Source organism: Ahaetulla prasina, chromosome 1 (genome assembly GCF_028640845.1).
Source record: "Ahaetulla prasina isolate Xishuangbanna chromosome 1, ASM2864084v1, whole genome shotgun sequence".
NCBI classification, from domain to species: Eukaryota; Metazoa; Chordata; class Lepidosauria; order Squamata; family Colubridae; genus Ahaetulla; species Ahaetulla prasina.
In genome coordinates, this window is record NC_080539.1 from 279321324 (window position 1) to 279337042 (window position 15719).

The window sequence follows — 15719 nt, forward strand, 5'->3', positions numbered from 1 at the left end:
AATTGCAAACTTTATTGAAGTGAAAGTGTGTGTGTGTGTGTGTGTGTGTGTGTGTGTGTGTTAGAATATGGCAGGTTAATTTTTTTAAATTGACTTTTTGAAAATATCTTGAAGGCATATTTTTGTCTTGACTATAATTCATTTCTGTAATTCGCTGAAAAATAAATGACTTAGCAGAGAAAAAAAACATAACTGGTGATAAATGGATGAATGCCCAGGTATTTCCACTGAGATTTTTTTTATACATTAATTTTTGAACATGGAAATATAGAAACAAATACAAGTTTATAGACAATCCAGAATAGCTGCCCATAAAACTGCAATTTAATTATTAAACAATTATTTAATTAATATAAATATATTAATATAAAAATCCTTTTCCTTCATGCAGTGCACTCAAATGACTTATACTTTATAATTTTTTATTCAAATTCTATGGAGAAATTGTAAAAGTATAATAATACTTGTGGGAAGTTCTACGTTTTTATTTTACGCCAAAGAGATACAGTTCTTGAGGTCATGGTACTGAAAGTTATTATTAATAAACTAATTGCTGGTTAAAGTCACATTATAGGACAACCTCAAATAAAGAAAATGGCTTTAATCTGATAAAATTAAAGAGGTAAATTTAGTATCACAAGGTACTTATTTGTGAAGTTTTAATTGAAGGTTTTATTATCTACTTTCTTGAAATGTTTATCAATTAACTTCAATTTTTTCCTCTTGGGTAGATAATCTGTTGCTTAGAAAATACAAACTACAAATTTTTACAAACAAATAACAGGTTATTAAGCAGATGGTGCACAGGTGTTGCATGTTACATACAAGTATAATGAAAATACTGTTCTAATCAAACAGAGCTCTTTGGAAATAACTAGTTAAAATACCCAGTTCTTACGACCAATACCAAATGCCACTTTTGAAGAATAAGAATACATGTAAACTAATTTCTTGAATAATCTGTGGCTCTTCCTTTCTAAAAGATTCTTTCAAAATTACCATACTTTTCAGAGTATAAAATGCACTTTTTATTCCCTAAAAGAGGGTGGAAATGTTAGTGCGTCTTATACACTGAATACAGCCATCTTTGGCCTCTCGAAGCCCTGCCCCACACACCCCATTTTTGTGAAAAAGGGACCTGTTTTTTGCAAAAATGGGGCATGCAGAGGGTTTTGCAGAGTGCTCCTTTGGGCTGTAGAGAGCAAAAGCTTTTTTTTCTTGCTTAACTCTTTGAAATCTTGGTGCGTCTTACACACTGGTGCATCTTATAGCCTGAAAAATACAGTATATTGTTTTAACTAGCATTTTAATTTGATTTCACAAAGCATCTGAGTCCAGATTTTTTTTATATGTAGCTTTAATATATGTCAATAAATCACCAAGTATTCTTGGCAATTACTATATTAGTCTTAGCTAAAATGATGTATTGTTGAAAGGTTGTATTTTGTAATTGTATGAAACTCGTTCAAATGTTGCACCATTATTATAATTATACAATTATCTTAACAGAAATATCTGTTTTAAAGCCTTTTTCCTACAAATTTTATCTTGTTTTAAAGCTCAAGGTAAAGAACTTTTAGTGAACTTTTTGTTCATTAAAATGATAGCTTTTATTCCCAACTTTCAATTTTTTGAACATTCAAAAATTAAGGTATGTGTAGAGAATAATTCTATATTCCCTACAAAGCGGGAATAATATGATGATGGGGGGGGGCCTGTCCTTTTTTATTGAGATGGTAGGTTGTGGATTATAAAGAGGATCTGCTGTCTGGGGTATGGCATTAGAAAGAAAATAAACATAGGATCATAAACTGCCATTTTCTCTTCTGCTCTTGGCCTGAAAATGGACTAAAAGCTATACAGCCTTTTAATGTACAATACAGTACAGTTCTTGTCATTGTAGCGAGCAATAATGAGAAAAAATGTTAAACAATAAAGCTGCCTCTAGCTCTGGTTATGTTAAACCACTATGGCTTATTTGCAGAGCAATTTAACACTTACTTTTTTGAATATATTTCTGGTGTTGATTGAATTATGATTTTTTTTGGTTTACAAATATGCAAGTAGCATAATGCAGCATCATATATATGTTTATCCGAGGGCCACATGTGGCACTTCCTCCAAAGTTTTGGATTGTGTCCTTGGACTGCTGACTCATAACTTAACCCTGTTAATCTTAATTTGGTCCCCTTTTGATATACTATATGACATTAAAGGCCCCACAGTTCTAAGTCAACAGGGACATTGGCTACACTGGCTGGTACAGTAAGGTTTAAAGAGCTTTTTTTCTTGCTTAACTCTTTGAAATCTTGGTGCGTCTTACACACAGGTGCATCTTATAGCCTGAAAAATACAGTATATTGTTTTAACTAGCATTTTAATTTGATTTCACAAAGCATCTGAGTCCAGATTTTTTTTATATGTAGCTTTAATATATGTCAATAAATCACCAAGTATTCTTGGCAATTACTATATTAGTCTTAGCTAAAATGATGTATTGTTGAAAGGTTGTATTTTGTAATTGTATGAAACTCGTTCAAATGTTGCACCATTATTATAATTATACAATTATCTTAACAGAAATATCTGTTTTAAAGCCTTTTTCCTACAAATTTTATCTTGTTTTAAAGCTCAAGGTAAAGAACTTTTAGTGAACTTTTTGTTCATTAAAATGATAGCTTTTATTCCCAACTTTCAATTTTTTGAACATTCAAAAATTAAGGTATGTGTAGAGAATAATTCTATATTCCCTACAAAGCGGGAATAATATGATGATGGGGGGGGGGCGTGTCCTTTTTTATTGAGATGGTAGGTTGTGGATTATAAAGAGGATCTGCTGTCTGGGGTATGGCATTAGAAAGAAAATAAACATAGGATCATAAACTGCCATTTTCTCTTCTGCTCTTGGCCTGAAAATGGACTAAAAGCTATACAGCCTTTTAATGTACAATACAGTACAGTTCTTGTCATTGTAGCGAGCAATAATGAGAAAAAATGTTAAACAATAAAGCTGCCTCTAGCTCTGGTTATGTTAAACCACTATGGCTTATTTGCAGAGCAATTTAACACTTACTTTTTTGAATATATTTCTGGTGTTGATTGAATTATGATTTTTTTTGGTTTACAAATATGCAAGTAGCATAATGCAGCATCATATATATGTTTATCCGAGGGCCACATGTGGCACTTCCTCCAAAGTTTTGGATTGTGTCCTTGGACTGCTGACTCATAACTTAACCCTGTTAATCTTAATTTGGTCCCCTTTTGATATACTATATGACATTAAAGGCCCCACAGTTCTAAGTCAACAGGGACATTGGCTACACTGGCTGGTACAGTAAGGTTTAAAGAGATGTTTTCCTTCCTCTGCAAATATATGTGCAGTGTGAAGCAGTGGTAAAAGCATCATTAAGGCTTTCTTTTCAGGGGTTAATGAACAGATTTTAAAAAATGCTTGCTTTAATAATTTGGATTGTTACAATTTTTGTGTAGCTTAGATGAGGTAGTTATTCTATCAATTGATTTACTGATTTATATTACTTGAGGATTTTTCCAGTCCTTGTGTCTTAAGAATGCAGATGGTGGTTCTCCAATATGAAAACTTCGAGCCAAGAAAAAACTGAGAATGGCAGTGGAGAAAGTTATGCTGAATTTTATTTCTTTGGTGGGATAACTTAATATGCAGGAAATTTTGTATATGGGTCTCATTCACAGTTATAAATTAAACTGCTATTTCCATTTAAAAACAGCCCAGATTCATTTCTGAACGTCCAGCTATACATATCAGCTTTAAATTTGATAGCTGCCTTATCATTTTGAGCTTTGCAATTGTCTGATTTTAATGAATGTTCCAAGAAAATTAATAGCCTGGTTTGGAATTACTTCCAACAAAGAACATCCCAATATCATGAGGATTGATACAGAGGCTGGCATTTAGTTGTCTGTAGTTGTTTCTTTTATAATTCTTTTCTTTCTAACACACAATATATAGTAGCTTGTAAAAATCTCTGAGGCTTCCTTTCACAGCCCAAATAACTTATATTATGTAAATCATTTTGATAAATAGAAAGTATAGATTAAGGTTCTAATTCATTAATCTGATTACTTAATAAATATTTAATTTTTTAAAATTATCTACAATAATTCCTCTGCAGTAGATATATCTATATATATTCACTTAACATTCGCAGTCAGGATTTAAAGATAACATAACCTCACAATTAGTAATCCTAGAAATGAAAAGTCAAAGAAGGAAAAAGGCCTGGGGAATTATCATATAAATCAAACAACTCCTCCAAAAAATCGATATATTGCTTGAAAAGTTGAACCTCTTTGTGGAAAACAACTAATATCAGTACAGGTTTCTTTCCTGTGTGATTTTTTTTTTAGTCAATGCCTGAATATCCACATTTTTTTATCTGTTCATAGATCTGAAATAACGGGACTGTAACCTCATATAGTTGATAAAAACATATGCAACAGAAGCAAGTAATTGAGCCTGTTAATTTCATCCTAAACTGACAGTAACAGGGGAGATTCAGATATATTCCTACTCTTGAATTTATATCTAACAACAAAGTGGTTCTCACCAGCACATTAAATCTTTTCTCAGGTATCTAGTATACACAAAGCAATGTTTTTGATTTTGATTTTGCATTGTACCTTCATGTCAATATTTGACTAGTCCTTGCAGGAGCAAGGTGTTAAAAGTGCTCCTCTCCCACCCCAATTGCTTTGCCAGGGCAGGCGAGTCAAGCTTGTAATTCTAAAAGTCACAAAAATGACTAACAAGGTTATTCCGTTTTGAAGGAAACAAACATGATTTTTGAGCAAACGTTGCACCCGCTGACACTTCAGTAAATCAAATATCTGTTTAAGAAGTTATAGACAGATACAGTGTGTTCGCTCCAATTCTCCTTTTCCCTTTCATATCCAGATCACTGCACATCTCAAGTAGTTACTGCCAATTTTATCAAGTATCTTTAACTTACAATAAAAAAAGATTATTGGCTTAGAAGCCACAGTTTATTCCTCCAAAACCTCTTAATTACAGTACATGTAACTAAGAAGCACCAATAGTATGTGGATGGAACAAAGTAACGGATACTTCAAGTTAAAACATACTGAGGTAAATCTCATTTCTCTTAAGGTAATTTAAAATTGTATTTCTATCTTCAAGGATATTAGTTCTGTTGTTATCTAAAGTTTTCATAAATATTTCTCCAACTTCATCCAAGTTATTAATTTAATATTAAAGAACAGTAACAGTCCCAGGTCAGAAACCTTGGTAATTCATTTCATTTCTCAAATGTAACAGATAATCACTGATAAAGTCTCTTTGAGGGTGGTTTTAGAATATTGCATCCATTTTCATTATGCCATCAAACCCACATTTAATAAACTCGCTAATGAGAACAAACTTAAGTCATTTCTTGTATATTTCATTTTGTATTCAGATCTTTGCTGGAGTTTGGGGGTAACATTGACTTTAGTACATCTTCCTTTAGGATCTCCCTGTCCTCCTACACTTCTTTCTCAATACTTTCTTTCTCACTGATACATTTTTGTATCCAGTAATTGATACAAATTGACAGTAATTGACTTGCATTACTTTTCCATGGTGTGAGTGGTCAGGCTTCCCTCAAGGCTTCTGCTGAGATTTCCAAAATCCATGGTAAAACAATGCTGGTGTATGTTGTTCCCTGATTTCTATCAACAGTTCCCAATCCACCAATATCTGCCAAAAATAATTAACTTTAGTAGTAGCACATATCGAATGGGAGAGTTGGAGAGAGGAATCAATTTCTCAAGGAAATGGTGAGCTCTCCATTAGAATAGAATAGAATAGAATAGAATAGAATAGAATAGAATAGAATAGAATAGAATAGAATTTTTTATTGGCCAAGTGTGATTGGACACACAAGGAATTTGTCTTGGTGCATATGCTCTCAGTGTACATAAAAGAAAAGATACGTTCATCAAGGTAATGGAGAAATGGAGACTGGACAATTGTAGGTTAGGGATGCTTTAATATGTATTCCTTTACAAGCAAGGAATCTAATTGGTTCATTAAATTTAGGAATTATTGTAAAAGTAAGGTTCACATGTATGGGTTTTGGTTTCATAAAATCACAAAGGGGACCATTTGGGCTACCCAAATAAGGACAAGAATCCATCTTGATAAGCCATTGATGCAATGAAGTTGATTTCGGCTTTTCTCCAATTTTTTTTTCCATAGGAACTGCTTGCCACTTGGTGTGTGCCTCTGTGTGTATGCATGCATCTCCATGTGCAAAGTCCCTACACACAGTCCCATTTTGAGCATCCTTTCTCTTTAGCATTTATGACCAAGAACACTACTCATTATTCTCCGAGTTTATTGAATCCACATTTTACAATTTAAAAATTCAGTTGCACTTAGCCATTGTTAAAAATGTTGAATTATACCATCATTTCCCACCAATTTTAGTATGATTTTCAGTAAGCTTTGATTAGTATCAAGTCAGGGACAGATGATCCTTCTCAGTCCTTTTTCTGGAAGAGAAAGTTGTCAGTAAGACATTTCAGGAATCATCTGGAAAGGGGCCTAGCATCTGCTAGTTTTCCAACAGGTGTTAAGAATAATTAAGATCCCCTATTTGGTTGTACTACTCGCGTATGTGATAATTTAACTATATTAAATATTTTAATATTTAATGAATATCAGCATGATTAGTATAATGGGGTGAACCTATTGATGTCTACAATTTTAACATAAGCATTTTATTAAGAAAATTTCATGAAGAACTTTCCATAAAGATACATTTATTGTCTTTCATTGTAAAAATAGTCTTGGGATAATTGTTATTTTTCTTTTGAAGGTAAAAAGTTCCGACATACTTAAACTGAATCACCAAGAAAAAAATATGGCCATTTCTGAAAATAGGAAACTTACCTATAATAGTTTCCTTTTTGTGGTAGATAATGTTTATAAATAGCATTTATAAGACATAAAAATGTGTGTGTGTGTGTGTGTGTGTGTGTGTGTGTGATTTATATTTTATATAAATATTTATAATTACAACAAAAATTTAAAAATAATCTTATCTGTCAATATAATATTCAATATAATCTTCTACCAACCCCAGCTTTCAGTCCCATTTGTGTTGCAGAGAAAAAAAATTCTCTGCCACACTGGAGTTACAATTCCATGGTCCCTTCAACAGTGTGTTTTCCATTTTTCTTTCAAATTAACAAATAAATCTACTGTAAACTTGAACACAATCTTAAAGAATATGTTTGTTACTGTTCCCAGGGCTCAAGAAACAAAACCACCAACTTCTATGCTTTGAAGATAAAAATACAGCTGTGGAGAAGGGACACAGTTCATGAGTTAATATCACTAGACATAACAAAAAAGTAGTAGATAATACACTTTCCTCATGTGTATTTGCCTTGCCACAATAGAAATTAATTGCAAGGTTCTTGATTTAATAGTCACATCCTGTAAAATGTATATTGCGGACAAGTATCTGAAGAGTTTTATGTGTAGATGCCTGTTTGGGTGTGTGTGTGAGTGCATATACACAGACACACACTATGCTTCTTCATAAATATTTGAGGGGGGGAAAATGGAATTCTGATTTTGTTTGGTTTATGACCCACAGTAGAAAATTGACTTTGCATAACTACTGGTTTTAATATCTCCCTTTGAAAATTGAAAATAGAAAATATGTTGTGAATAAGCTGGAGGAAGTACTGGATATATAATAAAAGTATAGGTCTGATGAATATTCATGCTTAATGCATATAGGCCTTAATAATATTCTTTCAGACAAACACAGAAGCTCATTCTTCGAACAAAGCACTCCTTGAAGCAAAGTGAAATGATACTAAGATTTTGACCATAGGCTAACACACTGATACTGATATTGTTCTATAAAATCAAACAAAGCATTATTCTGGAAGTTTCCATTATACTGGAAACTACATTGTAAGAAAGAAAGTCACTAGATAAACTTATTAAATCTATATACATCAGTACAATTATATCTAACTTGCTGATTTAGCCTCTGACACTGTTACTAATTTAAGAACATAAGAGGGGGGAAAAGCCTGTTAACTGCATATTCTCACTAAGATTTTCTAAATGTTGATAGAAGTTATATTATTCTGCATATTCATTATTTTGTGGGGATCTTTGCAAGAATAAATAATGTTTGTAATAAGCATAATAAGCTGGTGTCTGACTGGAAAGAGCTAAAAAACAAAGTAGAAAAGTAAGAAATGGAATTTCTTAATTTCTTTTTAAACTGTTTTGCAATAATTGGTCCACATACTGAAAATAGGGGAAATTATTTATTTCTTTTTCTTTAAAAAAAATCATTTCTAAGTTGCCATATATTTATAAATCTCAAGAGAAATACGCTCAATAGAACTAATTCAGCAAACCAACTATAAACATGAAAGTCTGTAAGCATGAAATAACCAAAATAATCATTAGCATGAAATGAATGCGTGAAAAGAAAATGCTAATAAGAAAATGTTAACAAAGATCTTAAAATCAATATGGTTTTGACCAAGAATTTTGGTCCAAGTAATTATTTGGGAGAGAATTTCATAGAAAAGGTATCCAAGCCTAAGTGTGTTAGGAGAACCAGTCTTTTCTTCACCATGGACCCCTTTTAGGTACTTTTTGTGGCCATGAGCCCCCAAGAAAGATTTAACTCAAGTTCGCCCCAGGGGTCCGCTGACTACAGGTTGACAACCACTGTCCTTACACAATGTACAGTTCCCACTGTTAGTAATGAAGCTGTATAACTCTTTCAAAAGAGATGTTTCACAGTTTGTGAAAGCAGATATTTATTTATTTACTTAGTTACTTACTTAGTTTGTCAAACATGTACGAGATAACAGATTCAAGTATAAACATGGATATGAACCCAGGAAATGGGTACAAATAAATGGGAACAGTAGGTTAGGCATGATAGGCACACTGGTGTGCAACGCCCCTTACAGACTTCTTAGGAATGGGTGAGGTCCAAGACAGTGTATGAAGCACTTCTCTTTGAATCAACCAGTTAACTGAATTCTTTTCCGTGCTTGCATGGCTGTTTTGTAAACAACTTGACTGTCTGTATGCGTACTGTATGTATGTATGCACAGCCATTCACCTTTGCTGGGGGAAAAGTGGAATGAAATGAGATTTCAGAAGAGCTTATAGTCCTATCATTTGGGGGGGGGGGAAGGCATATTTATTGTTTCAGAAATGCTTCATGGACACATATATCTTTTGAAGCACTTTTTTTCTTAATGTTTGCAGAACACTAATTGCCAACCAGACAAGAAGCCCTTCAGGACATATTTAGGCAGAGAGGGGAAAACAATCTTTTGGTGAAAAGGTTCTTTACAGTTTGTTACAAGAGTCAGTAGAATGAATTGGAACAATATATGTGAATTTTGTGTGTCCTTCCTTCCATTTCTGTGATGTAGCTGTTACAAAACTTACTTTAGAACAGTGGCTCTCAAAATGTAGTCTAGGGACCATTTCAAGGGGTCCACAACGTCAAATATTTTAACATATCTCAGTTTTAATTTCAAACACACAACATATTGATAGATATAAACTAGATATAAAAATCGAAGGTCTTTGAGGTTCTCAATCACTTTTAAGAATGTAAAGCTGTCTGAGACCAAAATATTTGGCTACCACTACACTAGTTTTCATTGCCATTTCATAAAACCCAGGCTGTTCATTTTTCACAATAGAGGAAACCTGCTTTCTGCTGACACAAGAGTTCTAATCCTGATCAATAAATTCCAAAATCAATCACCAGTACTGATGCTAGTATTCCATGTCCATGTAATAATTACCAAGCTGCCACATTTTGCACTAGTTGCAGTCTTTGTGTCATCAATAACAGTAGCCCCGTGTTCTGTTTTCTAATATTTTGTGTGGTTTGTATGTCTATACATGTCAACGTATACATACACACATACTGAATATACAAGGACAAAGCTAAGCAAAAATACAAGTTAAAATAATTTCAAGTGCAAGGTATGATTTCATAAATCTTCATAATTATTTTTGCTGTAGTTTTTAAATATTTCTGTGCCAGCCATATTTAATCTCTTTCCCAATTTTCTCTCAAATATTAATAAATGTTATATCAATCTATTCATTCCTCTACACAAAAATATATCTTGCTTATTTTTGGACTGACTGAATATTCGACACCTATGTAAGAACTGGAAACTAGGGGATGATACAACATTCAGTGTATTAAAAATATATTTCTGCATATGCAGTTTAGAAAAATTGTTTTGATAGATAAGTTAGTAAGATGTAACATGTAAATTAAGTAACATGTAGGGTGATGATGATGGTCTTACTGGATGGACAAGCTTGTGTGAATATGTTTGTGCTCTTGTTATCCACATGAATGAATTACTATCTTTTAATAATTTGTCTCTTAAGATCTAGAAATGGCATTTCCAAAATTGATATTGGCAATTACATTTGTAATATGAGTGTAATGCTTCAAATATCTTCATACCATGACTTTTTTTTTTACTTTAAAGGTTCTTTATAAACATTAAATTCACTATTGAGGTAAATTTTGCAAAGTGATTGATAATATATTTAATAATCAGAATTCATGAAGATTTTCAGATTTTCAGTCTGGGTGTGTTTGAGAAAGAGCCAAATACGTTGATCATCCTTGTATATAGACTAGTGTACACATATAAACATTGACATGTACACATAAATGCACATAAATTGTGCAGCTGTTTAGATTCAAAGGAGAAATAGCTTTGTTTTGTTTTTAGTGTTCAGGATGCTTACCTAACACCAGTTGGCAACTTCTTTAAGTTACTGCTCTTTTGCTGAGATTGTGCATCTGCCCTGCACAACTCCTGCCCTATTTCAGGAAAGGACATTAATAATTAAGTGACAGATGCTACATTTATGTCCTCTGCGCTCTAAAACTCTTCAAAGCCAAAGCACTGCATGGTGGTGTGTGCGTGTGCGTGCGTGCGTGTGTGTGTGTGCACGTGTCAGGGAGAGGAGAGAGAGAGAGAGAGAGAATGCATATGAATACCATTAGAATAATACAGACAAATAGATGATTCCATCCAACAGGAGTTTTTTCCTTGCTTATCTGTAAAGGTATGTCACATGTCAGGTACATAGCCAGCGTGATGCACCATATAGGAATGAAAAGAACATATGCATTTATTTTATTTATTTGATTTTGATGCTGCCTGACTTCAAGCAACTTTTTCTTTATTACCATCTGTAATTCCTCATACTTTGATTCAGATTTATCTTGTGATAGAAGCTTAGTAACGTCTATTTGCCAAAATAGTTGATCAAAATCATATATGGTATTTTCAGATCTTTATTTTTCTAATATTCAGTATAAAAACAAAACAAAAATATCAATTTGTGTATTACAAGGATCTCTTTAAGACTGAAAAATTCCCATTGTGTAGGAAGTATCTAGATAATGAATATACCTAATTTGTTTAACGTGTATAGCTAGTGTAATTTTAATGGGATCTGTTATGTTTGTTTTAGGGTCGACCCTATTCCATATGACACCCCGAAACCAGCAGGCCACACACGGTTTGTCTGCATCTCAGATACACACTCCAGAACAGATGGAGTCCAGATGCCTTATGGGGACATCTTGCTTCATACAGGCGATTTTACCGAGTTGGGACTACCCTCTGAGGTCAAGAAGTTTAATGATTGGTTAGGTAAGAAATCACTGCATTTTGATGACCCAAATTAACCTTTGCTTTCCAAGTGTCACTTACAACCTCCTAATTGTGTTAGAGCTTTGAAAAGCATTCACCTTACAACCTTGTCATCTTGTTATATACCCGGTGCAACCAAAATATGATTCTGTTAATTAACGTGGATTTATATGCCTGATCTTGTATTTTCACCAACATAACCTTTGCCTTTTGGCATCCCATGATGACAAAGGCTGAATAATTACCTGACCTAAAGCATACCTGAGTTTTAGACCTTTGCAAAGAAGGAATAATAAAAAATATAATAGCTTTTTCTACTATACTCGGTACTAAATATGGTTTGAAAAGGACTGAACATCAGAATAACGCTAGGAGAGGGATATATGTTTCACATAAAGGGATACATGCATAGTAATATCTTAATAACTGAAGGCTCTTCTTTATATAGTCTTAAAAGGCCAATGTATATGTTTCAGGGCTGAGTTTTATTAAGCATTTCCTAATAGTGTATTAGTTAGTGGGCCATTAATAAATTCATATAAGGGTTCAACAAATAACAGAAGAGATAGAAAAACAAGCATATGTATCACTGGCCTGCCTAAAATTTGAAGGCTGTGGTATAGCATTAGAAAATTTGGGGAAATTATCTAGAACGGGAAAAACTGAATAGCACAAAGATTTAAAAATGGAAATACGACTCTAGGAAAAATAATTGGCCTTCTAAATATTCTTGTGTAAATAAAATTGCATAATTATATAAAACTTATTTTAGAGCATATTTATGACATTTTTTACTAGACCTCCTAAACCTATGATACGTGATGATAAAAACAATAATAAATGTATGTTGTGTTGTTACAATGCAGCCCTGCCGTTTTGTACCCCAACATCAGCTGAAAGGATTCAAATGTGAGATTTGTGGTCATGATGTCACAATGCACATGTCATCACTCCTCCTTCCTGAGAGGTGTCAGTGCTCCTCTACAATTTTGTATAGGGACCATGCTTCTAAAGACAAAAATGTAATGACATTTTTCAGATTATCTTGGAAAGCCCTTAGTGAAATAAAGTATTATTCATCAAAGAATTGTTACAGCTTTTTTGTAGGGGAAAAAAGAAATCTATTTGGATGAATGGTTTGAACTTTTCAGAATCCATTCCAATTTATGTGTTTAAAACAATTTGATCCTGGATTGTCTCTGCGGTTCATTGCAATAAGACATTGTTACTCTTCACAGCTGCAGACTGAAAAAAGTAATTAATCTTCCCATCATCTCCAAGACTCTTCAAAGCAGGAGTAAGCTTCTGTGCTGCTGCTTCTTAGATTCATGGGCTATATTTAGTCTGATTCATATCAAACCATATCTCTGGCAAATAACCATGTTTACTAAAATATTTATAACTCATGTTTTGATCTAAAAAGTTTACAGTGTGGTTTTATAAATCATTTAAAATCCACCACAAAATAAATTAGGTAAATAGTGGTCTGCAAGGAGTTAGCAGAGAAACTGTCCATCTTGCAAAAAACACCAAACAAAACAAGCAGAATTATGAATGAATAGAAGAACCATTAATGAAAAGAAGGATAATAGCAGTGTTCCAATATCTAAGGAACTGTCACAAAGAAGAGGGGGTAATGCTGTTCTTTGAAGCACCTGAAGGCAAAACAAGAAGCAATGGATGGAAACTAATCAAGGAGAAACCCATCCTAGAACTAAGGAGGAATTTCTTCACAATTAGAAGAATTAATCAGTGGAATGGCTTGCCTTCAGAAGTTGTGGGAACTCCATCACTGGAGGTTTTAAAGAAGAGATTGGACAACCCTTTGTCTGAAATGATATAGAGGCTCATGTTTGAGCAGAGGTTTGGATTAAAAGACCTCCAAGGTCCTTCCAACACTTACTATGTTAACTACAGCTGATGAATCAACTGTAGAAGATTGAGCAAGGAAAGATTTAAGAAGCTGGTTCCTTCAAACAATATGTGTACTTGGAGGTCCCAACAATCCTTCTGAACAAGAATTATTTTAGTTGATAACTAAAAGAAAGACAAATCTCTTCCCAAATCACTGAAATCCAACAAAGAGTCAGCATTCATATGAATTTTGGAAACTAACTGGAAGCCAGTTTGTCCTAAGTTAACATCATAGAGTCTCTAGTTACTATGGTCAGAATTATTTTCTTTAGTAATCTGATTTTGCTTTAGTAATCTATTCCATCTCTCCAGCCCATCTTTTCCAATCTGGTGCTAATTTTTATTATTTATTTATTTATTTATTATTCATATTTATATACCGCCCTATCTCCCAAAGGACTCAGGGCGGTTTACAGGCATTTAAAAACAGATAAATACAGTCTAAAAACAATTAAAAAACTTATTCTAAAAGCCTAATAATTAAAAATATAAGAATAAAACCCAATTTAAAACCCGTAAATTAAAATCTAGCTCAGTCCTGCGCAATTAAATAAGTATGTTTTAAGCTCGCGGCGGAAGGTCCGAAGGTCCGGAAGCTGACGAAGTCCTGGGGGCAGTTCGTTCCAGAGGGTGGGAGCCCCCACAGAGAAGGCCCTTCCCCTGGGCGTCGCCAGACGACATTGCCTCGCTGACGGCACCCTGAGGAGTCCCTCTCTATGAGAGCGCACGGGTCGGTGAGAGGTATTCGGTAGCAGTAGGCGGTCCCTACTATAGTCTCCTTTTGCAGAGGAGCTCATCTTTACAAAGTTGTTTGGCAGGGCTGTTTCTTAAAATAAGCCCTGCAATGAAAGATGCAATTTGTGGTTAGCTTTCCTTGTTGATAAAGAATTTCTATTCCCCTTCCAAGGCAATCACAAATTCATTCAATCTAGGTCATACCATTTGAAGTTGCTCCACATTTTTAGCTGAAATTTGCTTTGGCTGGGATTTTCAATGTTGATTCTAATTTTGTCCTCTGGAACAAGCAGAAACCAATTTACTCAGCAGTCCCAAAGGTGCTTTTTCAAGAGGCAATTGGACTTCATGGTTTTTCTTCGAAGACTTTTTGCTTTTCATCCAAGAAGCTTCTTCGGCTCTGACTGGATGGTGGGGAATGGAAGGGTGATTAGTCAGAGCCGAAGAAGCTTCTTGGATGAAAAGTGAAATGTCTTCAAAGAAAAACCAGAAAGTCCAATTGCCTCTTGAAAAAGCACCTTTGGAACAACCATGATCTGGATGACTGAGAATCTCCATAGAAATTTACTCAGTAGTTTTCATGGTAGGTTTTTATTCCCCCATCGTTTTAAGACTTCTGGCATTTTCTCCTTTATTTTCTCTTTTCTCCATAGTCTTATGTTCTGCCAGCAAGAGGTAGAATTTTTAATTAATAGGTGCACATCTGAAATGCCTGTTTAAGAGGACTGAGTTGATCAAATTGTTTAAGACTTCATCTTCACCGTAGCACATCCTCGTCAATTTTTATTTTTCTCACTTCTTTCTCTAACCTTATCTTTCTGCATTTTGCCTTGTGGTTTCTTTTGTGCAGTAAGTATTAGCTAACTCTTATTTTGTGTGTGTGTGTGTGTGTGTGTGTGTGTTTTGTGTGTGCGCACTCGCGCACGCCCCATGCATTTGTTTCTTGACTGATAAATTTTTATTATTGGTTTTTCATGAAAGTCATCTGGGCTTGTACACTGCCTGACCTTTGTGGTCACTTAGTGATTACACACGCCTGCTGGGGTAATTTATTCACTTTGTTTTGGTGTGAACATATCCCAGGGGTCTTGTAACTGCTGTAATCACTTGACCCCAGTGACTGTTAAATGCTTTAAACACAGTTATTTTAAATTTATAATTGTTTTCATTAAAAATCCCTTATAGTAACTTAAGTGACCTTGCAATAAACCCAGCACTATAGACTGACTCAAGAACAAAAATTTTGCAATGGCTAGTGTACAATGCAATGTTTACTCATTGCACTCTGTTGTGTATAGAAGCAGCAAGACTCTTAACTGCAGTATTGT

General features: G+C 33.9%; 1 protein-coding gene across 2 annotated transcripts in view; it reads left to right on the top strand.

Annotated features, from left to right (window-relative positions):
* The window catches only part of MPPED2 (metallophosphoesterase domain containing 2), a 167375-nt gene that overhangs the window by 46378 nt on the left and 105278 nt on the right, over positions 1 to 15719 (top strand). For both annotated transcript variants that reach the window (XM_058160863.1, XM_058160871.1), the window contains exon 3: positions 11561 to 11742. In XM_058160863.1, coding sequence (XP_058016846.1) covers positions 11561 to 11742 — 182 coding nt within the window. The remainder of the gene's footprint in view (positions 1 to 11560; positions 11743 to 15719) is intronic.